Source organism: Schistocerca serialis, chromosome 2 (genome assembly GCF_023864345.2).
Source record: "Schistocerca serialis cubense isolate TAMUIC-IGC-003099 chromosome 2, iqSchSeri2.2, whole genome shotgun sequence".
NCBI lineage: Eukaryota > Metazoa > Arthropoda > Insecta > Orthoptera > Acrididae > Schistocerca > Schistocerca serialis.
In genome coordinates, this window is record NC_064639.1 from 724,754,844 (window position 1) to 724,779,588 (window position 24,745).

Sequence of the window (24,745 nt, forward strand, 5' to 3'; positions counted from 1 at the left end):
TGCTTGATGCTAGTCTCTATAGAGCAATGAGTCCCATGTGAACACAAGCACCGAAGTCAACATTACCTTCCTTTAATTGGGCCAACTGGTGGTGAATCGAGGAAGTACAGTACATACTGACGAAACAAAAATGAGCTCTAGCATGGAAATTAAGCGTTTCCGGACACATGTCCACATAACATCTTTTCTTTATTTGTGTGTGAGGAATGTTTCCTGAAAGTTTGGCCGTACCTTTTTGTAACACCCTGTATAATAATATAAAATTTAAGTTCAAGTAGCCTAAAGTACATGATTCCACGAATAAAAGTGAGCTCAACTATCAGTCGTGCCGATAAGCTGCCTGTGGCTTTTTTAACTCTTTGATCTGTTGGTCCACGTCGGTATCGCTTTATCGCCGGCAGCGTTGTCTGTGCTTTCAGCGCCTCAGTTTTATCTTATCTCGAGACTGCCAGTTGACAAAGTATTTACAACCGTAAAGCTGATCCGCAGAAAGTGGCAACAGCTGTCATCTGCTTAATCTGGTCGGTATTTAAGAGGCATCTCTCAAGCAGATAATATTTACTGGACCAAACAGATAAGTGTCTCCTGTGGACACTACGGATGCGTTGCTCTGTAAAACGAATCGCAAAAGATATTGTACGCCAATATTGTAGAATTCGCCATAGGTAGAGATCTTCTGTAAAATTTAAACCATTTTGAAAGTGCTATGCAAAACTGATAGAAACTAATAAGAGCTCAGTATATTGGTTTAGCGGAGAGAGGGTTTCACTAGCTACCATATTCGTTGATACAACCAAGGCTGCTGGCTTTAGTTTAGGTTCGCTGAATTTCCCTTTTCTGCTTGCAGGAGCACTCAGTATTACTATGCGGTATCTTCCTTCTGGGGTTACACGATAAACATTTTGTGCTGGTATATCATGTTGTTGATGGAAATTGCTCTGTCAAACGAGGCATTAAACTCTGCGGTGCCCTTGGCGGTAAGTAGCCTGTGTGCTTGCCCTTCGTTTCATCCAGAACAACACATCACACAACAGAAGTAAACATTTGAGACTTCGTAACAGGATGCAGGAATTTAACGTCATAGGCAACACTTGCCCAAAGCTTATTTCCTTAATTTACTTTTAAGTAATACATTTTTAAAACCAGCTGACTGCTCGGAATATATACCAGATTTATTACCGCAATTAACGATAGCGCTTCGACAGACCTTTTAAGAAATCATTGTGCTCTGAATCTAAAGCTTTTTAAGTGAAGGAAAAGAAGTTCGATGAAACAGATATGACTTATGATACAATTTCTACTGCTTCAGTCATTAACTAGCACGAAACGTTTCGGCAGCATGCTGTCATCATCGAGAATATTAGAGTTGCATTATATTAATCAGATTAATGTTTTGTGTATGTATCTGTAATTCACCTGCATGCTGCCGAAACGTGTCGTGCTAATTAAATATTAGTGAAAAATGACTGAATCAGAATAAATTATTCCATAAATTTACACTAATGTCGTGTATCTCAAACATTTCCATATTACAAGGATAAATTTAATTTTAAATATGTACGATTGTTTGTCTTTGGTGATATTACACTTTCCACACACTGGAGTGCTGGCAACTGGCGAAAGGTGTATTGCCTAATCGTAGATGTAAACGGAGATATAGTTGACACAGCAAAGTTCCGACTTAGCAAACAAAAAAAAGTTTCATTTATGTGATGGACTGACCTCTCTCCATAGACGCGGATTTTGTGAGCATTAACCTTGCTATTGATTTCTTCAGAAGGAAGAATTTCCTAGAAAACGGATTTGGCCATATTTTCTAACACAGGAACACTGACAATATTTTGTGAAATTGGAAATCTACAACATGCTATGTTCTACACTCCGAGAGCATTCTGCTTCTGGCAGTAAGCATCCGATAGTTAGTAGTTTGGCTCCTGGTTCTCGCTACTCCCAAGAAAGGGGAAATTCGACATTCCTATGTGTTCGCTCTTTTGTGGAAACAATAAGCTGCACGACAGCGTTTAACACTGGGGTCCCAGTACAGTGGACCAAGTTCTTCTTTTACAGAGTATGTAAAGTGAGAATGTTAATACTGCAGGGGCGATTAACTGAAGTAGCCCTCCACAGTACTGTTTCTGGGAATGCTTGTCTACCTTATGGGAGAAAGACACAACGAAGCATTTTTGTTAGACTAGGAGTCAAATGAATTGGTATTTCGTATGCAGGGTCTAGCTGTTGAAGCCGTTTCATCAGCAGCAGGACGGAGTGCCAGAGAAGAACCTCTGGTCTTATCTTGCATCCAGCTTTAAAATATAAAAAATACCTGACAGACGGAATGTGTCTAAAATCACATTCTCTGAAAACTCCTTCCCAAGTGTTTCAACTCTTGCTACGACAGAATATGCCAGCCTCTGTAGTGCAGCTCAGCTCCTTTGAGTCAAGTAGGTACTGTCCTTTATGAAACCTTCGGGAGTGTTTTAAATCAACGCACACGTCAAAACTCCTGTCTGGCTGGTATCGCGCTCCTCGACATACTCTGTGGTTGCAAAGTAGGGCCGCGTGGGATTAGCCGAGCCGTCTAAGGCGCTGCAGTCATGGACTGTGCGGCTGGTCCCGGCGGAGGCTCGAGTCCTCCCTCGGGCATAGGTGTGTGTGTTTGTCGTTAGGATAATTTAGGTTAAGTAGTGTGTAAGCTTAGGGACTGATGACTTTAGCAGTTAAGTCCCATAGATTTCACACACATTTGAACATTTTTGCCAAGTAGGAGAGTGCAAAGATGGATCTCAACAGGATTTATCCATTGTTTGGATATCAGTTCTCATCTACAGCACTCAAGTCCAAGTAAAACTCTTCTGCATATCGGGTGGCTTGAGCAAATGAGCGACAGTAACAGCAAGTTGAAAACCTGTAGCTAGAGGAACGAAATACTCCGCATAGGGGGCGGTACCTTCAGATATCACCTAGAATGGTTAGTGTCGAGGGCACTGAATCGCACATGTGCCCAACACACGTTTTAGAACTGACTCAAGCTTTTGAAATGTAACTTCTGTCGCTCGTTCTGAAGAACATAAAATGAACTGTGTTTGGTGTACGAGATTAATTTCTTTTTCTGTCCATTTTATGTAATTTATTTATTTTCTCGGGACCGGTGGAGTCAAAGCGACGCGATTTTTGAGCGAGACTCTAATTATATGTATCACCGATTATGGCTAAAAACAATAATGTAAACTATAACTCTACGACAGAAATATGTAACACATGAAGCCAAAGGCTCTACACCACTATTAGAAATTCCTGTCCAGAATAAAAGGAATGTGTTAACCGATACCTTTCAATTTAAGTCTGATATCAGATTTATTAGTCATATATCCCAGTTCAGGCTGCAGAAGAATGCACACTTGTTGTGCAAGAGATAAAGAAGCGATACTGAGGTACAGATAGGTTTCTTCTCGAGTGTATTCGGAGTGAAAACAACAGTTCATATTCAGTAAAGTGAGATCGTAAACGATAAACTTCATCAGCGACACACATAGTTAGAATTTGCAAACGCTTGTATAAGCGTCCACAAGAAATATGCGAGGTGATACTTAAAAATGTGACATGGTAGATAACAGAGAGACAATAAACGAAGTGTTCAAGCATTAGTTTCTGAGTGTTAGTAGCTATAGCGATTATTCTCATACTAAGTACAAATGAATTCAGTTTCGCCACAAAATCCTCGATTATAATACCGCCAAGGAAATTTTTCTTTTGTCGTCGGTACTAAGATAAATAATATTCGCTTTCGCTGACAGTAAGTGTATTGAAGCAATGAGCTCCTCACTTTTAGGAGACTTCTTTCCAGTAACTATGTACAGTGATTCCAGAATGATGTACAGTGAGCTTTATTGCAGCTGAGGGACAAACTATAAACTGCAACCCAAGAGATGTTACTCACTGGCGTATTTGTTAATTTTTTTTACACTGCACGACTCGTCTTTCGCAATCATGCGTGTGTTATCTACAAATACAATCGCTTTATTAATCATCTTGTCATGTTTAGTGGCAATTCAGTAATGTATATTTAAGAATTAACCGTAATGTCTCCTTCATAGCTTAGAGGTCAGTACGTTTGACTGCCAAGTGGAGGACCGGGGCTCAGTTCCTGGTACTAGTAGGGATTTTCCCTTGGTGTGAGGACTGGAACGGCGCACGCTCAGCCTTGTAAAGCCAACTGAGTAGCTACTTAAGTCGGGAGCAGCGGCTAAAAATGTCTGGAAAATGGACACCGCCTGGGAAAGTGACGTGCTGACACCATCGCCCTTAATACCACAGGCGAATGATGCGGTATAGCAGAAGATACTACGGCGGCTGGTCGGCGTCACGTGGTCCTCTGGGCCTGATCGGGAGTTCAGTTCCTGTTTTATATCAGCCAAAACGCTATGACCACTGCTCACCGAGAGAGCAAATGTCGCCTGATGACGATGTGGGCGTGTGACGTAGTTAGGAAAGCATATAAGCCCAGCACAAACGAATGTGAAATCATTCTAGTGACGACACGGGACACGAATGCGGAAATCCAGTGACATAATCGACTTTGACAAAGAGAAGATTGCTTTGCCGCGGTGCTTGAGAGCAAGCATGTTGGAAACGGCGAAGATAGCCTGCAAAAATAGTGGTTTAAGGACGCTGAAACCACGAGCCGGTGGCCACATGTTGGTTGTTCAAACATGTTATCAGAATGTCGTGGTCTGAGGTTCGTCAGCTCAGTAAAACAGGATAGACGGTGATCTGTGGTAAATCTGACAGAAACGTACACCGCTAGTGCAGCTACATTTCTGAGCATACCGTTCAGCGCACAGTACTGAACTTGGAGCTCTGCGGCAGACGATGTCTACGTGTCTGCGTATTGACCCCACGACATCGTCAGTAACCACTGCGTTAGGCGTGCAGTCTTCTAGATGTGACCGTACGTCAATTGAGACGTCTTCCCTGGCCGGCTGAATCACCTGTATTTGTTACCCGTGGTCGATGGTGGTGTCTGGAGTAGCTCAACATCCAGGCGAAAGGCTGCTGGTATCTCGAACCGTGCCCTTTGGGGCAGTATTATGCTACGGGACCTGTGGTAGTAACCACAAAAGCGTAATGATAGCTGTGTACTACATGAACGTTAGTGTGGATTAGCGGCACCCCTTGATGCTTGATGGCTTCCCCAGCGTCTAGCAGGAGAACTGACCATACTACGAGGCCAGAATTGATCTACAGTGGTTTCAGGAGCGTGATACTGAGTACACGTTAACGTCTTGGGCACTAAATTCGCCCATTTGAGCCCTATGGAACATACCCGGGACACTGTCGCGCATCAGGTTCGCGCCCATATAGCACTGGCCCGAATTTGTGGACGTATCCGCAATTAAGCAGTTGGTCATTACACCGCTTTTCTCTCCTAAGAGTGATCACGCACATTTTCTCAGGTGTTTCAGTAGATATTTGGAGTTTCGTTTTTGCATTGTGTAACTGGAGTCAATCCAAACAAATACACTTCATCACGTCTTTCATACGACGCCCATAGTCGACGGAAAGCGAATACGTAGAAAGAAAGATATCATTTAGTTAAAATATAGCAGTTCAGCAACTGGAAGCAGTTATTCCATAAATTATCTGGGAGTAGGCATTAGGAGTGATTTAAAATGGAATGATCATATAAAGTTGATCGCCGGTAAAGCAGATGCCAGACTGAGATTCATTGGAAGAATCCAAAGGAAATGGAATCAGAAAACAAAGGAAGTTGGCTACAGTACACTTGTTCGCCCACTGCTTGAATACTGCTCACCAGTGTGGGATCCGTACCAGATACGGTTGATAGAAGAGATAGAGAAGATCCAACGGAGAGCAGCGCACTTAGTTACAGGATCATTTAGTAATCGCGAAAGCGTGACGGAGATGATAGATAAACTCCAGTGGAAGACTCTGCAGGAGAGACGCTCAGTATCTCGGTACGGGCTTTTGTTGAAGTTTCGAGAACATTCCTTCACCGAAGAGTCAAGCAATATATTGCTCCCTCCTACGTATATCTCGCGAAGAGACCACGAGGATAAAATCAGAGAGATTAGAGCCCACACAGAGGCATACCGACAATCCTTCCTTTCACGAACAGTACGAGACTGGAATAGAAGAGAGAACCGATAGAGGTACTCAAACTACCCTCCGCCACACACCGACAGGTGGCTTGCGGAGTATGGATGTCGATGTAGATGTAGAAAGCGTCGTATTGTTTCCCTTTGCAAACAAAATGACTTTTAAATACTAATTTTACGTGCTCATGCGATAGAGCAGTCCCAGATTCGTCTAGTGCGATATTTGTATGAATAGGAACAGTAAAACTCGAAGAATAAACAACAGTCCACCAGTGACTCAGTAGCGCTGCATGCTTGGCAGTGGGTGTCAGCGCAGGCCAGGGCACTTCGGTCGCTGTTGAAGTGCTGCTTATTCTTCGATTTTTACTGTCCCTGTTGATACAAATATCGCACTAGACTAATCTGGGGTCGCTCTGTCAATGGGTACGTAAAATTTCGCTTTTAAAATCTTCTTGTTTTTTGCAGGAAAGCAACCGTCGCTTTCTGTCGACACTGTCGTCGCATGAAAGACACGATGAGCTGTATCTGTTTGGGCTGATCCAGCTACACAATGCGGAAACTAAATTGCAAATATCCGCTGAAACACCAGAGGAAATACGCCTGACGGCTCGCAGGAGAGACGCCCTGTACAGCGTGCTTAAAAGTATTTGCATTGAATGTCTAAGGGTGATAGACCACCTCATGGGGAAATATTTGTTAGAGACCAATTTTGTTAGAGACCAAATGTTCGCTGACGCTTCCCGCCATCCTGGATATACTCCTGTGAGGCATCAGGATGTAGACGCTATGCAGTGCGCGTACGCAAGTTCTGTTGTCTATAAAAAGGTTACCTGCTCCGTGTGAAAGGGTGCTAGGCCAGGCCCTGAATCGCTTCTAAAATACCTTTCTCCGCCTAGAGACACTCATTTTTAAGGTTTGCTCATTGGAAATGCCTCACTTTACTGGGGTAGGTCATATACAGATGCAGCACACCTGGTTAGTACAACCTACTAGTTCGATGATCTCCCAGGGCTGACGAATCTAATAAAATGGCACCTAGCATCTTTGAGGAACATCAGTGAACATTTTATCTCCGACAGAAGTTGTTCCCAATGGCGTCATTTATCACTCCTAGATGTTTGTTTCCAATACTTTGAAACGCCACGGACATGTTCACTGAGGTGACATGAGTCATGGAATACCACCTAATGTCGTGTCGGCCATCCTTTTGCCCAGCTTAGTGCAGCAATCCGACGTGGCATGGACTCAACAAGTTCAAAATCGTTCAAATGGCTCTGAGCACTATGGGACTTAACAGCTATGGTCATCAGTCCCCTAGAACTTAGAACTACTTAAACCTAACTAACCTAAGGACAGCACACAACACCCAGCCATCACGAGGCAGAGAAAATCCCTGACCCCGCCGGGAATCGAACCCGGGAACCCGGGCGTGGGAAGCGAGAACGCTACCGCACGACCACGAGATGCGGGGCGGACTCAACAAGTCGTTGGAAGTTCCTGCAGAAATATTGAGCCATACTCCCTCTACAGACGTCCATCACTGCTAAAGCGTTGTCAGTATAGGATGTTGTGCACGACCTGACCTCTCTATTATGGTCCACAAATGTTCTATGTTATTCACGTAAAGCGATATGGCTGGTCATTCGCTCGAACTGTCCACAACGTTCTTCAAACCAATAGCGAAAAATTGTGGACTGGTCGAAGGACATCATTGTTTGAGAACGTGAAGCCCATGAATGGCTACAAATGTTCTCCGAGTAGCCGAACGTAACATTTGCCAGTCAACAATCGGTTCAGTAGGAGTAGACGACCCAGTCCATTCCACGTAAACACAGCGCACGCCATTATGGAGTCTCTACCAACTTGCACAGCGGCTTGTTGACAACTTGACTCCATGGCTTCGTGGTGTTTGTGCAACACTGGAGCCTAGTATCAGCTCTTACCAACTTAAATCGGGACTCATCTGACTGGGTAACGTTTTTCAGTCCAACTAATATGGTCACAAGCCCAGAAGGGGGTGGGGGGGGGGGCTGCATCCGAAGTCGTGCTCTTAGCAAAGGCACTCGTCGGTTGTCAGCTGACATTGTCTAATAGCATCAGGTTTCGCCGCACTGTCCTAACGGATACGGTCGTCGTGCGTTCCATATTGATATCTACGGCTATTTCACGCAGTGTTGCTTGTCTGTTAACACCGACAACTCTACACAAACGACGCTGCTCTCGGTCGCTAAAATGCTGCTCTCGGTCATTAAGTGAAGGCCGTTCGGCACTGTGTTGTATGTGGTGAGAGGTAATGCCTGAATTGTGGTGTTCTCGACACACTCTTGACGCTATGGAACTCGGAATATTAAATCCCTTAACTGTTTCCGAAATAGAATGTCCCATGCATCTAACTCTAACTACCATTCAGCGTTCAAAGTCTGTTAATTCCCGTCGTGCGCCCATAATCACGTCGAAAACCTTTCAAAGTGAATCGCGTAAGTATATCAAAAAAAAAAAGGTTTGCATCACATCGGTTCCAAGAGTCCGGAACCTGTACTGAAAATTGGAATAGAGATCAACATAAACGTCATTTCCGACCTTTTTATTGCTCATGAAAACCACACATTGCATGTTGTACCACCATACATCGAGGCCTTCAGAGGTGGTCCAGATTGCTGTACACACCGGTACGTCTAATACCCAGTAGCATGTCCTCTTGCACTGATACATGCCTGTATTCGTCGTGGCATACTATCCACAAGTTCATCAAGGCACTGTTGGTCTAGATTGTCCCACTCTTCAACAGCTATTCGGCGTAGATCCCTCAGAGTGGTTGGTGGGTCACGTCGTCCATAAATAGTTCTTTTCAAACTAACCCAGACATGTTCATGTCTGGAGAACTTGCTGGCCACTCTAATCGAGCGATGTTGTTATCCTGAAGAAAGTCATTCACAAGATGTGCACGATGGGGGCGCGAATTGCTGTACATGAAGACGAATGCCTCGGCGATATGCTGCCGAATTGGTTGCACTACCGATCAGAGGATGAGATTCACGTATCATACAGCCGACACGGTACCTTCCATGACCACCAGCGGCGTACGTCGGCCCCACATTATGCCGCTCCAAAACAGCAGGGAAACTCCACTTTGCTTCATTCGCTGGACAGTGTGTCTAAGGCGTTCAGCCTGACCGGGATGCCTCCAAACACGTCTCCCATGATTGCCTGGTTGAAGGCATATGGGACACTCATCGGCGAAGAGAACGTGATGCCAATCCTGAACGGTCCATTCGGCATGTTGTTGGGCCTATCTGTAGCGCGCTGCGTGGTTCTGTGGTTGCAAAGATGGACCACGCCATGGATGTCGGGAGTGAAGTTGCGCATCATGCTGCTTATTGTCACAGTTTGAGTCGTAATACGACGTCCTGTGGCTGCACGAAAAGCATTATTCAGCGTATTGGCGTTGTTGCCAGGGTCCCTCCGAGCCATAATCCGTCGGTAGCGGTCATCCACTGCAGTAGTAGCCCTTGGGCGGCCTGAGCGAGCCATGTCATCTACTGTTCCTGCCCGTCTGTATCTCTTCCATGTTCGAGCAACAGCGCTTTGGTTCACTCCAAGACACCTGAACACTTCCCTTGCTGAGAGCCCTTCCTCGCACAAAGTAACAATGCGGAGACGATCGAACCGCGGTATTGACCATCTAGGCATGGTTGAACTGCAGACAACACGAGCTGTGTGCATCGTTCGTGGTGGAATGACTTTAACTGATCGACTGTCGGACCACCTCTGTCTAAAAGGCGCTGCTCATGCTTGGTTGCTTACATCTTTGAGTGGGTTTAGTGACATCTCTGAGCAGTCAAAGGGACTGTGTCTGTGATACAATATCCACAGTCAACGTCTATCTTCAGGAGTTCTTGGAACTAGGGTGATATATATATATATATATATAGTGTCTCACCCAACTCTGCCACCTCAAATATCTCTGGAACAACAATAGATATTCAAAACGGTTTCCACCAACATGACTTAGGAAACCAGTACTATGAGAAATGTTAAAACGTAAACAAATACTATTTTCAGCGCAAACTTGTGTATCGTTTAAATGGACACCCCCTATTATTTCGTATGCAATCAATAGCAAGAAAAATTACAAAAATAATGGGGTTGGTTGCATCGCAATACGTCAATTACATCCCTGGAAATTGCGAAGCGAAGTTGACGCTTGAAATAAATGAAGCACACAGCTAGCGCACGCTCTGACACTCAAGCATGCACCTCACGCTGCCTGCGTCAGGGACTCACACAATGGGAAGGTATGCACTATCCACAAAAATAAACAAGTGACACGTCCAACGCAAAGTTACGTTTTCCAAATTGTAAATGCATGTTTATGTTAGCGAAATGACAACTAGAGCTACAATTAGAGATAACACACTTGAATTCACTTTGCTAAGCACTTTTACTAGTGCCCTGTTGCCCGCAGAAACTGTATTGTTGTGCATTACATCCAGCATAGAAAATACACCCAAACCTTGACCAAAGAAACTGCGGCACGTAAATATATTTTCGAAGTGCCATCCGTTTGCATCAATAGACGTTTGCAGGCGGGTAACGAGAGAGTATTGCACAGATTGTAGAGTTTCTACGGATATTGCCGCACACGCCGCAGTAATACGATGTTTCATATCCTCTACTGTCGTTGGGGGTTCTTGATACACTGTGTCTCTCACTGCGCCTCAGAGAAAGAAGTCCAATGGCGTCAAGTCGGGGGGCTGTGCCGGCCATCGCACAGTACCTCCCCGCCTCATCCATCTATTTGGAAAAGTCGCATCTAGAACGTCTCTGGCAACTTTTGCATTGTGTGCGAGGCATCCATCATGTTGGCACCACAGAGTTTCCAATCCTAGATCTCGCACGAGGAGCGCTAGTGTGTGTCGAAGAAATGATGCATATCGCTGTCCATTCAATGTTCCACGGTAAAAATAGGGACCTACAATACAGTTAGCAATGATACCGCCCCAAACATTGACACTCCACTGTCGTTGATGAGTAACTTGGCGAATCCAATGGGGATTTCGCACGGACCAGTAGATCATGTTCCGCAGATTCACATTACCATGATGTGTAAATGAAGCCTCGTCCGTAAACAACGTATTGCTTAGGAATACTGGATTACCTTGCCACTACTGAAGTGCAAAACGACAGAATGCAATGCGAGATCCAAAGTCATTCCCGTACAGTTCTTGGTGCAGTGAGATATGGAACGGATGGAACTGATGCCGATGCAAGATGCTGCACACACTACTGTGGCTTATCCCTACACCTCGTCCAATTTCTCGTACACCCACCTCAGGATTGCTTGCTACAGCAGCCAGAACAGCAATTTCGTTTCCATTGCCAGTCGCTGGCGTTATACGTCGACGTTTTGTGGGAGCCCAGCTTCCTGTTTCCTTGAGTGTCTTGCAGATATTGCCAGTGGTTCAACGTCACGGACACCGCCGGTCTGGGTAGCGTTCAGCATACAGTGTCACAGCTGCGGTTGCATTTCTGTGACATTCACCAGAAGTTAAAATAATATCTAGTTTTTCTTCATTACTGAAGGCCGGAATATCGACTAGATGACGGCAAATGTAACAAGAAAACAGGTTTTAATGTGGCAACGTATGTGACTTACGTTACGGTATGAGAGCAATTCAGAAGACCAGGCCGGCAGGGGTGGCCGAGCGGTTCTAGGCGCTACAGTCTGGAACCGCGCGACTGCTACGGTCGCAGGTTCGAATCCTGCCTCGGGCATGGATGTGTGTGATGTCCTTAGGTTAGTTAGGTTTAAGTAGTTCTAAGTTCTAGGGGACTGATGACCACAGAAGTTAAGTCCCATAGCGCTCAGAGCCATTTGAACCAGAAAACCAGATTAGGAGACACTTGTACACTGAAGGTAGAGCGTGCTGTGGTGATATTGGTATGTTTACGGCAGGATACAGGTGCCAGTGCAAACAACCCCTGCTCTGAGCATAGTATTACCTGCGATGCATTACGTCAGAAACTGTGACGCCATTGCTATCCTTTACAAGTCACATATTTCAGCACTTATGAGATTTAGAAACTTGAAACCAAGTGTGTTACCACTAACTGTACCTTTAGTTGTCGTTTAGCAACAATAAACATTATGCGCAGGACATCCATCATTTTGAAAGCGCATTATTTGACTCATTATAAGAGGTGGACCGGTTCAAGTAAGGTACAGCTCAAGAAAGGGCTAAATTATGCCCCATTAGGAATGCCATCAGTGAAATATGGGTCAATGATGTGTTGTCATAGAATACCACACCATACATTAACACTCCACTGACGTAGTACGTCAATCACATCACAATTATCGGCAGCGTAAGGTGCACGGCCGCATCTCGTGGTCGTGCGGTAGCGTTCTCGCTTCCCACGCCCGGGTTCCCGGGTTCGATTCCCGGCGGGGTCAGGGATTTTCTCTGTTAAAGGCTGGGTGTTGTGTGCTGTCCTTAGGTTAGTTAGGTTTAAGTAGTTCTAAGTTCTAGGGGACTGATGACCATAGATGTTAAGTCCCATAGTGCTCAGAGCTATTTGAGGTGCACGCTTGAGTGTCAGGACGAGCGCTAGCTGTGCACTCCCTTTATTTCAAGCGCCAACTTCGCTTCGCAATTTCTCGTGATGTAATTGACGTACTGTGATGCAACCGACGCCATTATTTTTGTGATTTTTCATGTTATTGATTGCATACAAAATAATAAGGGGTGTCCATTTAAAAATACAGAAATTTGTGTTGAAAAAAATATTTGTTTACGTTTTAAAATGTCGCATAGTTTTTGGTTTCCTAAGCCCCCGACGTACGTTCATGCCAGTGAAACCCGTTTTTGAATATCTATTGTAGTTCCGGAGATATTTGAGGTGGCAGAGTTAGGTGAGACACAGGGTGTCTCACCTAAGGGTTTTGCAAGTATGATGTATGATGCGAGCACTGGTTCCATCGATGCTTGGGAAGAAATAGTAATGCCCTTGCTGGTAGACTGTGCCCGCAGGCGCCTGGCTCGGACAATTTGGCAGATAGCGTATCAGTTTCAAATTAGAAACAACTAACTTAGCTAGTAGCAGTCCTGGAAAGAAGAGTGAGAAAGTGTGGTAGTTCGTGTTACCAAAACAAACTCATTAATACTGCCATTTATGAATTATTAGTGTGCGCCTCTGCGTTCTCTTGTAGGAAAAAACTGTAGGTACTATTGTTAGTTGGTTAGTTGTCATTTCCGGCAAAAAAAAGTGTTGGGGTGTTATTCACATACCTATCATATGTTATGGTTTAGTGTTCGACTCTGTGCGCGACTCTGTGAGCAGATGCTAGTGTGAACTATTAAAGGCTGCAACAGCTTCTTCGGACTTGTTTCCAGAACCGATTTAGTTTATCCCCGATTAAAACTGACAATGTCTGCCACAGTACTGTAGCAACGCACTTGTAAAATACCGCCTACATGCAGTCCGCCTCCGCAGCTGTGTGGCCAGCGCGGCCGACTGGCATGCGGAGAACCCCGAGCTCAATTCCCCGAACTGCCAGGGATTTTTCCTTCGTGAGAGCGCTGGAACGGGGAGCACTATGGACCTGCTTGACCGAGTGGAAGCGGTTCCATGGTCAAGGAAGCCGACAATGACTGGCGGATCACATCAGGTCTCTCTCTCTACATACTCCGCAAGTCACCGTACGGTGTGTGGCGGAGGGTATCCAGTGCCGCAGCTAATCAGTTTCTTTACTGTTCCACTCGCAAACAGAGCGAGGGAAAACCGCCTGTCTCTGTGCGTCCGTACAAGCCCTCATTTCTCGTATCTTATCAACGTGATACTTACGCGAAATCTATGTTGGCGGCAGTACAACCGTTCTGCACTCAGCTTCAAATGCTGGTTCTCCAAACTGTCTCAATAGTATTCGTCGAAAAGAGCGTCGTCTTCCCTCCAAGGATTCCCATTTGAGTTCTCAAAGCATCTCCATAACATCTGCGTGCTCTGCGAACCTACTGGTAACAAATTTAGCAACCCGCCTTTGAATTCCTTCGATGTCCTTCTTTAAACAGACGTGGTATTGATGCCAAACGCTGGCAAGAGTAGGTCACACTAGTGTCCTACCTGTAGTCTCGTTCACAGATGAACGACGTTTCCCCACAATTCTCCGAAGAAACGAAAGTCGACTATTCGCCCTCCCTACTAACTGTAAGACTCTCACCTGCTCTTTCCATTCCTTATATCTTTGCAACGTTGTGCCCAAACATTTAAACGACGTGACTGTGTCCAGCGGGACACTACTTAAGCTGTACCCGAACGTTGTAGGTTTGTTTATCCTACTCATGCTGATTAAATGACATTTTTGTACATTTTCTACATTTAGAGCCACCTGCCATTCATTACACCAAGTAAAAATTTTCTCTAAGTCATCTTGTATCATCCTACTCAACTTCGACACGTTGCCGTTAACCACATCATCATCAGCAAACAACCGCAGATTTCTGGCCACGCTGTCCACCAGATCATTTAAGTGTATAAAAAATAATAGCAGCCCCGTCACACTTCCCTGGGGCACTCCTCACGACACCGTTGTCTCTGATGAACACGCACCGTCGACGACAACATACTTGTTTCTATTACTCGAGTAGTCTTCGAACGCCTCACATATCTCAGAACCTTTTCCATATACTCGTATCTTCGCTAATGTCTGCAGTGGGGCACCGTGTGAAATGCTTTTCGGAAGCTGTTGCCCTTCATCCATAATACGCCGTATATCATGTCAAGGAAAGGCGATGCTTTCTAAAACCGTGCTGATAATGGGGCAGAAGTTTTTCCCTCTCGAGAAAATTTAGTGCATTCGAACTCAGAATGTGGTCAAGGACTCTGCAGCAAGCCGACGTTAGTAATAATGGTCTGTAATATTGCGAGTCTGTTCTTTTGGCCTTCTTACATACATGAGTCACCTGTCCCTTTTTCCAGTCGCCTGGGACTTCGAGCTTGATGGGAGATTTGCGATAAATGTAAGCTAAGTAAGGGCCGGTGCCGTAGAGTACTCTTCGTTAAACCGAATTGGTATTCTATCCGGATCTGGCGACTGCTTTTCAACCATGAGTTGTTTCTCTACGATGACGCCATTCTCAGAATCTGACACGGCGGTCGATCGGGCCCTATTGGCCGTTCTAGGGCCAGAACGCGGAACTTTATACGTAGGGGAAATCAGTGACTCAAGAAGCGAGCCCTGCGGCACTTTTCGGCTATTCAGCTCCCAGGTCAAAAGGTGGTACTGCGAGTAGGAACGATACAGACCTTGAAACGCAGTTCGCGAACGGGCGGCTTGGCGTACGGGATGCCCTGGAAGGCGCAGTAGACGGCGCCAGAGGGCGCTCTGGCGCGCCGCCCCCGCAGCACGCCCTGCGCCGTGGTGACGGTGAGCGCCGCCCCCGCGCTGCCCAGCGAGCTGGCGCTGGCGCTGCGGCTGAGCGGCGGCCTGTCGTCGCCGGAGGCGCTGGAGGCGGTGCTGGCGCTACGCTCCAGCCGGCGCGCCGCCGACTCGCCGTTCACCGCCGCCTCCGCGAAGCTCCTCCTGTTGCCGCTCATGCTGCTCGCCGCTGTCTGCCCGCTCCACTGGCGCCTCGGTGCTCCACCTGCGGCTCTGCCTTATCTGCTGGCTGCCGCGCGGTGTCCGCTAAACCGACCGTGATCGCGACACGGCGGCGGGTGTGGCGTCTAACGTGCGCTTATCTTTAATTTATCGTACCTATCTTGTTTGCGCTCCATATTAATTCCTCTATCTATATCCGTTCACCCCTACACGCTTTCAACCTTCGAGTCAACAGTGTGATACGTGTAAACATGCGCACTGTGATGACTAAGCCGTATTGTATGCATTTTCTGTAACGCAGCCGCCCACAAAAATATGTGTACGCTTGGGAATTCCAAACTGAAACACTACCTAGCAGAATATCACCACCCGGCAGCCGTAAACTGTCACCTTTTACTGATATTGTTTATTCTTTTCTTTGGTAGTCAAACCTTACAGAGTGAAATGCTTTTCCTACACAAAGATAAAAAAAATCCTATCGTTTCCTTACTAAACACTGCGCAACATGACTAAGGAATACCAAAATGGAACTGTCTATTCTTTCGGGGCGACAATGGGACGATATTCACTCGAAAACGACAAGAATCTATCATTTGTGGAAACCGTGAGAGGAAAATTCAAGCTGCGAAACTTTCTGTGTTCCGTCAAGCCTTTAAAATTATGGGAATCATAAAAAGATAAGAATGTAATGGTTTTTCTTGTAAAGAAGTAACTTGCACATTTTTGTAAAAACCTGACTATGAAACTGAAGGAGCAAAGCATCGAAAATCAGAACGTTTCTCGGTGGGGACAATGTGGCAGAACAGACGCTGGAGAAGGCGTCTGGAACAGAAGAAGGCGGAAGGTAGCCAGACTGGCTGCAACGTCACTCTTACGAGGGGAACACTACAAGTGCCATCATCCAGTTGCTCAGCTACTTCGCCCAGAGAAAAAAGGGCCAAAATAAGCCAACAACTGTCTCAACCATTTCTCAGAAAAGTTTTCGAGGTAATTTATATGCCTTTTAGCTCGTAACAAATTTAATCGTAGCGGTGGCGCCTATGGTAGCGTCATGGCTTCAGACTTTTTGGCCCCGTGTTCGAAACCCGATTATTATTTTAATTTTAATTCTTGTTTTTCATTTATCTATCTATATCTGTAGAAGACTCCTTTATGAACTTTTTACTGTAGACTTAGCAATGAACACAAATTACATGGCTGTCTCAGTTAACTCCTGATACCAGTGCCAAGAAGACACACACTATGTGATCAAAAGTATCCGGACACCCCCAAAAACACATGTTTTTCATATTAGGTACATTGTGCTGCCACCTACTGCCAGGTATTCCATATCAGCGACATCAGTAGTCGTTAGACATCGCGAGAGAGCAGAATGGGGCGCTCTGCGGAACTCACGGACTTCGACCGTGGGTATCACTTGTATCATACGTCTGTACGCGAGATTTCCACACTCTTAAACATCCCTAGGTCCACTGTTTCCGATGAGACAGTGAAATGGAAACGTGAAGGGGCACGTACAGCACAAAAGCGTACAGGCCGACCTCATCTGTTGATTGACAAAGACCGCCGACAGTTGAAGAGGGTCGTCATGTGTAACAGGCAGACATCTATCGAGACCATCACACAGGAATTCCAAACTGCATAAGGATCCACTGCAGGTACTACGACAGTTAGGCGGGAGGTGAGAAAACTTGGATTTCATGGTCGAGCGGTTGCTCATAAGTCACATATCACGCCGCTAAATGCCAAACGACGACGTGCTTGGTGTAAGGAGCGTAAACATTGGACGATTGAACAGTGGAAAAATGTGTGGAATGACGAATCGCGGTAAACAATGTGGCGGTCCGATGGTAGGGTGTGGGTATGGTGAAAGTCCGGTGTTCGTCATTTGCCAGCGTATGTAGTGCCAACAATAAAATTCGGAGGCGGTGGTGTTACAGTGTAGCCATGTTTTTCACGGAAGGGGCTTGCACCCCTTGTTGTTTTGCTTGGCACTATCACAGTACAGGCCTACACTGATGTTTTAAGCACCTTCACCCACTGTTGAAGAGCAATTCTGGGATGGCGATTGCATCTTTCAACACCGTCGAGCACCTGTTCATAATGCACGGAGTGGTTACACGACAATAACGTCCCTGTAATGAACTGGCCTGCTTAGAGTCCTGACCTGAATCCTATAGAACACCTTTGGGATGTTTTGGAACGCCGACTTCGTTCCAGGCCTTACCGATCGACATCGATACCTCTCCTCAGTGCATCACTCCGTGAAGAATGAGCTGCCATTCCCAAGAAACCTTCCAGCACCTGATTGAACGTATGCCTGCGAGAGTGGAAGCTGTCATGAAGGCTAAGGGTGGGCCAACACCGTATTGAATTCCGGCATTACTGATGGAGGGCGCCAAGAACTTGTAAGTCATTTTCAGCCGGGTGTCCGGATTCTTTTGATCACAGGTATAAAGAAGTAAGTATAGTGATACTTCCTGTAGACTATGACCAACTAGAACAGTAAAAGATAACTTTGTTTACTGCCTTATGTTCTGTTTGCTTAATTAATCTTTTAATTATGCAAAATAGTGCTGGAACACATAACGGTTTACAACATAATTATTTACAGCCTTTTTTGGTTTTGAGTAGATATTAATTATTAACCTCAGTACGCAATATTTCCTGCGTTTTATTCTCATGTTAATTAGGCTCGACTTCTTCTGCGAAGTAGAATCGTGTCTTCTGGTGTCGTCTTCTAGTATTCCTGTAGGAAATGTTATACTCAATGATCGGGTTAATCGGGAGCAGTAGTATGAACGTACGAAATTTTACTGTTCAATTAGTCAGCATTATACACCAGAGCAAAACATGGGGGCCAGATTGGTCACAATAGAGGGGAAGTGAGAATGATCACTGACGTGCATTTCTTCAGGGACAGAGTGTACAGTTCTATAACCTCGAGAGGTAGCAGAGACTATGAAGCACCAGCTGTTTATGGAGAATATGCGCTCGTATCATCAATAACTTTTTGCCAATGAGGCTTTTTTTTTTTATCCATCCGTCTTCCGACTGGTTTGATGCACTCGACAACATATTCCTCTCTTGTGCCAACTTTTTCATCCTAGAGTAGCAAACACAACCTACGCCCACTTAACTCTGACCATTGCCTTCTCGCGATGTGATTGTACGGTTTCTAAAAATTTCATACTGATGAAGACATCTTTAGAGGTGTCGAAACCTTGGCCAGTGTACTAAACAGTTATTGGCAGTCGGTTGGTTGTGTGATTCCTATGTTACAGCTTTCTCGAAGTCTACAAATGCTATAAACGTACTTTTGCCTTTCCTTAACGTATCTTCTACGAGAAGTCGTAGGTCAATATTGCTTCGCGTGTTCCAACATTTCTCCAGAATCCCAACTAATCTTCCCCGAGGTCAGCTTATACCAGTTTTTCCATTCTTCTGTAAAGAATTCGTATTATTATTTTGCAACCACTAATTATGAAATTGATAGTCTGGTAATTTTCACACCTGTTAGCAACTCTATGTACTCCTTCCAATCTCCTGCTTTCCATTCTTGTGAGGTAAATGCGACTTTATTTTGTTTAGTCCTCTGTATCTTATATTTTTCATATTGATATATCTGTCTAGTTGGATTTTGGCACTAATACACATTACTGAGTAGCAGCTGGTTGCCCAGATTGAAAACGAAGTGCGTTCAAAAAGCACTATCTTGAAGCTCAGTAATTATTATGACATTATCGGAAATTTGGGACTATCTACAAAATTTGATCAGATGTAGATGTTGCTTACTGGAGGCCACATATTAAACATGCCACTAAACCTCCCTCTGCATTATACTTTCGGTTCAAATCTTCAAAAAGAATATTAATTAAAAAGAAAGTACTAATACTGTTCACTGGGGACAATGCTATAAAACAGGTATAGGATGTGGTAAAAGTATCTGCACGAAGGGTAAATCCGGATGGGGGTAAAATCAGCAGAGATACGTAAAGGTATCATGGTGAAACCAGAAAAAATCAAAGATGTAACAGTCCTATTACAGAACGACTATGGACTAGGCTGGGTGGACATAAATGAACTTTTATTCTACAAGAATGCCTTGAAACAGCAATCTGGAGATGAACTAGATGAAGATTCTGATGTCGGAGAGGTACCTGATGAGGCTGAAGAGCAGATCAGTATTTCAGTACAACCGAAAAACCTACCAAAGACACAAATATCACTTTTTTTATTTACTCGATAACTGCTTTCAGGCCGCGATTCATTTTCAAACTATTGTTACAGATAGTCAAAATGATGTTTCCGAACATGAGGAATCTGTGTCAGAAATGTATGCGTATTGTAAAATGAAACGAACAGTTACAGCGCAACAGTTACCTTTAAGCATTGTAACTGTTCGTCTGCACATCATAATACACTGAAGAGCCAAAGAAACTGGCAATCCTGCCCAATATCGTGTAGGTCTACGGCGAGCAGCAGAAGTGCCGCAACACGACGTCGCATGGACTCGAGTAATGTCTGAGGTAGTGCTGGAGGGAATTGACACCATGAATCCTGCAGAGCTGACCACAAATCCGTAAGAGTACGAGAGGGTGTAGACTTCTGAGCAGCACGTTGCAAGGCATCCCAGATATGCTCAATAATGTTCTAGTGCGGGGGGGGGGGGGGGAGGGGGGGTTGGGGACCAATGGTAGTGTTTAAACTCAAAAAGAGTGTTCCTGGAGCCACTCTGTACCAATTCTGGACGTGTGAGATGTCACATTGTCCTGCTGGAATTGCCCAAGTCCGTCGGAATGTACAATGGACATGACTGGATGGAGGTGATCAGACAGGATACTTACGTACGTGTCACCTGTCAGAGCTGTATTTAGACGTATCAGGGGTCCCATATCACTTCAACTGCACACGCCCCACACCATTACAGAGCCTCCACCAGCTTCAACAATCCTCTGCTGGCATGCATGGTCCATGGATTCATGAGGTTGTCTCCATATCAGTACAGGTCCATCCGCTCGATACAATTTGAAACGAGGATCGTTCGACCAGGCAACATGTTTCCAGTCATCAGCTGTCCAACTTTGGTGCTGTCGGGCCCAGTCGAGGCGTAATGCTTTGTGTCGTGCAGTCATCAAGGGTACACAAGAGGGCTTTAGGCTCCGAAAGCCCATACCAATGATGTTTCGTTGAATGGTTAGCATGATGGCCCAGCATTGAAATCTCCAGCAATTTGCGGAAGAGCTGCACTTCTGTCACGTTGAAGAATTCTATTCAGTCGTCGGTGCTCCCGTTGTTGCAGGATCGCCGCAGCGATGTCGGAGATTTGATGTTTTAACGGATTCCTTATATTCACTATACTCTCATGAAATGATCGTTCGGGAAAATCCTCACTTCATCGATACCTTGAGATGCTACTTCCCATCTCTCGTGCGCGGACTTAACCCCACGTCCAAACTCACTTAAATCTTGATAACCTGCCATTGTACTCGTAGCAGCAGTAACCGATCTAACAACTGTGCCAGACACTTGTTGCCTTATATAGGAGTTGCCGACTACAACGCCGTATTCTGCCTATTTACATATCTCTGTATTTGAATATGCATGCCTATAGCAGTTTCTTTGGCACTTCAGTGTGTGTATACATTTTTGACATGGTTTTTGCATTTTCGGAAACACCATTTTGACTATCTAGTACAACAATTTAAAGAAAAGAGTCCCAACCCCAAAACTAGAAATTGAGTAAATAAAACAAGCGATATTTGCGACCTTGGCTGGTTTTTCGTTGTACTGATTAACTGACGTTGCTGGCCTACAATTATTCCAGCGTGCTGGAAGCTCATAGATCAGTATTTGATGTAAAAGGTAGTGCTGTCGTAAGGACGTGCTATTTTAACATATGTTGTTGGCAACTGTTCAAAAAAAAAATTAGTAGGTATGTACGACGATAGCCTTTCTGTTGGTAACTAATAATTTTGTAACAGGCATAAATATTATGAAAAGTCCGTATTATTTTTCATTTGTGCCCATCATTTTAAAATTAAAAACATTTTCAGAAGCCATTGTGTCCCGAACACAGTTTCAAAAGCAGTTATGTTCAGAGTAAAATATTTGTTTTAAATCAAATTATTGTAGTGTGAAAAACCAAGTAATAACAGAGTGACAGTTTTTCCTTGTTTCTGAGAACTTTAGTTACACAAAGATAACAGATTTTGGAAATGGTCGACTCATATCTTGCATATTTTTGTTGGTATTTAATGAGCACGTTACTATGTTGCCAGTAAGTTCATTTAAATGTTGATTGCAAGTGCTACTAAAAACGGCGCTAATTTAAAAGTGGTCAAGAGTGTGTGTCAGTGGACACCACAATTGAAAAGAAAAACAAAAGCTGCTTTTGTCAAGAAGGCATAAATAATTAGTAAAACACTATATAATGACAATTCGTTGTCATTTCACGTGAGATCAGTTGTGCAAGAATAATAGCATACTAATTTACAAATAAACTTTTATTTGTAATTTATTGTAAATAATCTGTGTGTTACCGAATGCTTATAACATTTCATTTATTTAAATATTATTGCAATGTATTAGCTGAGTCCGGTAAGTGTCCAGGCTGAATCTAATCATGGCTGTAGAACTTAAGAACAATGTGTATTTGGTAAGGATAGCCTTTAGCCAACGGGAAAGCGGACAGTAGTGGAACACTATGGGAATCAAGTGAAGTCTGGGACTTTTCGAATGACGAGCTCAAGGAACGATTCTGGGTACTGGGATGGTCGTTCTGGAAGAAGGCATACCTGCCTGTTGTGTAAGGTGATATTTGACTGAGTGGGTGATAGACAGAGTATGAGTTTCTACCTGTCATCTCATGTGTGTTAATTTGTAAATTAACATGTTTGAACTCTGAACTGTTTTGAGCTGGTGAATATTTCGTGTATTTGATTACGAAATGAACTTAGTTTTTGCGTATCTTTGATAGCTATTTAGTTTGGGGATTTGCTAGCATATTCGTAACGCTCTCAATGTAACTTTACTGCAGTTGATAAGCGTATTTTCTGTCTAAATTTTAAGTGAACGTCATAAACCCACTTCCCTTCTATTTGCGATGTCCTTTCTTGAATAAACATTATTCAACATAATTCTCTGTCGTCTATATCAATCACAGACATTAGAATAGCACCATTGTTATTAAATTATTCACTTAACTTTTATTTTGTATTTCTATATATTTTATTAACTTTCAGTTCTAGCCAACGCACAAACTATTTGACTGCAGGATCACAGTTACAGGCTATTTTTTTGCAGCCAATTAGCAGCGGGGCATGAAAGCAGACGCGCGCGGCTCGATACTTTGACTACATCCGTCTATTCTTGTTGAACAGACCCATGCATAGCCATAGGTATACGCCCATCTGGTTCGCTCGTATGGGACGCTATTCGGAGTAGCAACAACACTAGCAGTAGCCGTTAGGTACTGTCACACAGTCCACCTAATTTTCGATTTCCTTGTGTGGCACCACGTCGCAAATGCTTCTATTCTCTTCTGTTTCGGTTTTCCCACAGTCGATATTACACTACCATACAATGCTGTGTTCCAAACGTATTGTATCGGAAACTTCTTCCTCAAATTAAGGCTTAGTTTGATACTAACAAATTTCTCTTGGCTAGGAATGCCCTTTTTGCCAGTGATAGTTTGCTTTTTATGCCCTCCTTGCTCTGTCCGTTATGGGTTATTTTGCAGTCTAGGAAGCACATTTCCTTATCTTCATTTACTTCGTGATCACTGATTCTGATGTTAAGTGTCCCACTGTTCTCATTTTTGCTACTCCTCATTACTTCCACCTTTCTTCGATTTGCTCTCAGTCCATATTCTGCACTGAGTAGACTGTTCATTTCATTCAGCAGCTCATGGAATTATTCTTTACTTTCACTGAGGATAGCATTGTCATCAGCGAATCTTATCATTGATATACCTTCACCTTGAATTGTAATTCCACTCCGGCCTGAGTGGCCGTGCGGCTCTAGGCACTACAGTCTGTAGCCGAGCGACCGCTACGGTCGCAGGTTCGAATCCTACCTCGTGCATGGATGTGTGTGATGTCCTTAGATTAGTTAGGTTTAATTATTTCTAAGTTGCAGGCGAGTGATGACCTCAGGAGTTAAGTCGCATAGTGCTCAGAGCCATTTTGTAATTCCACTCTTGAATTGTTCACATGGAATTTTAATTCCGCTCTTGAATCTTTAGTTTATTGTTCTCACTGCTTCTTCAATGCATAGATTGAACTGTAGGGGCGAAGGACTACACCACTGCCTTACACGCTCTTTAATCCCAGTGCTTCGTTCTTGGTCTTCCACTCTTATTGTTCCCTCTTGGTTCTTGTACATATTGTATATTCCCTCCTTTTCTTATAACTTCCCCTATTTTTCTCAGAACCTCGATGATCTTGCACCATTCTACTCCGTCGAACGCTTTTTCAGGTCAACAAATCCTATTAACATGTCTTTATTTTCTTCTTCAGTCTTGCTTTCATTATCAACTGCAACTCGGAACTGCCTCTCTGGCGGCTTTAAGTTCCCTGAAGCCAAACTGATTGTCATCTAACAGGTCCTCCGTTTTCTTTTCTATTCTTCTGTAAATTATTTTTGTCAGCAACTTGGATACATGAGCTGTTACGCTCACTGTGTAGTAACTCTTGCACCTGTCGGCTCTTGCAAGCCTCGGAATTGTGTGGTGGATGTTTAACCGAGTCAGATGCGATATCACCAGTCTCATACATTCTACACACCACCTGAATCTAGGACCCTTGCGATAAGACATTTAACCAACATTTTATCAATACATAGCTTTCCGGCGTACCACTGACTCATGTTTTGTACACCGCATAATATTTCTTTGAGGCAAATGCTTGATTGTGTCGACGATGTCGAGTTGTTGCCTCTGTTTTTTTCTCTATAGTTACTTTATCCTCTTCGCTCCACAGGTGTCAGGGTGGGAGGGACGGGGCTGTCAGCGGTGGCAATTCACCACCCT

At 44.3% G+C, this 24,745-nt stretch overlaps 1 protein-coding gene across 1 annotated transcript in view; it reads right to left on the reverse strand.

Moving 5' to 3' along the window:
* LOC126456363 (juvenile hormone esterase-like) overlaps positions 1-15,710 on the reverse strand; it is a 120,713-nt gene extending 105,003 nt beyond the window's left edge. The window contains exons 1-2 of the mRNA XM_050092117.1: positions 15,649-15,710; positions 15,420-15,558 (exon numbers count right to left, since the gene is read on the reverse strand). Coding sequence (XP_049948074.1) covers positions 15,420-15,558; positions 15,649-15,710 — 201 coding nt within the window. The remainder of the gene's footprint in view (positions 1-15,419; positions 15,559-15,648) is intronic.
* Positions 15,711-24,745: the final 9,035 nt, after the last annotated feature.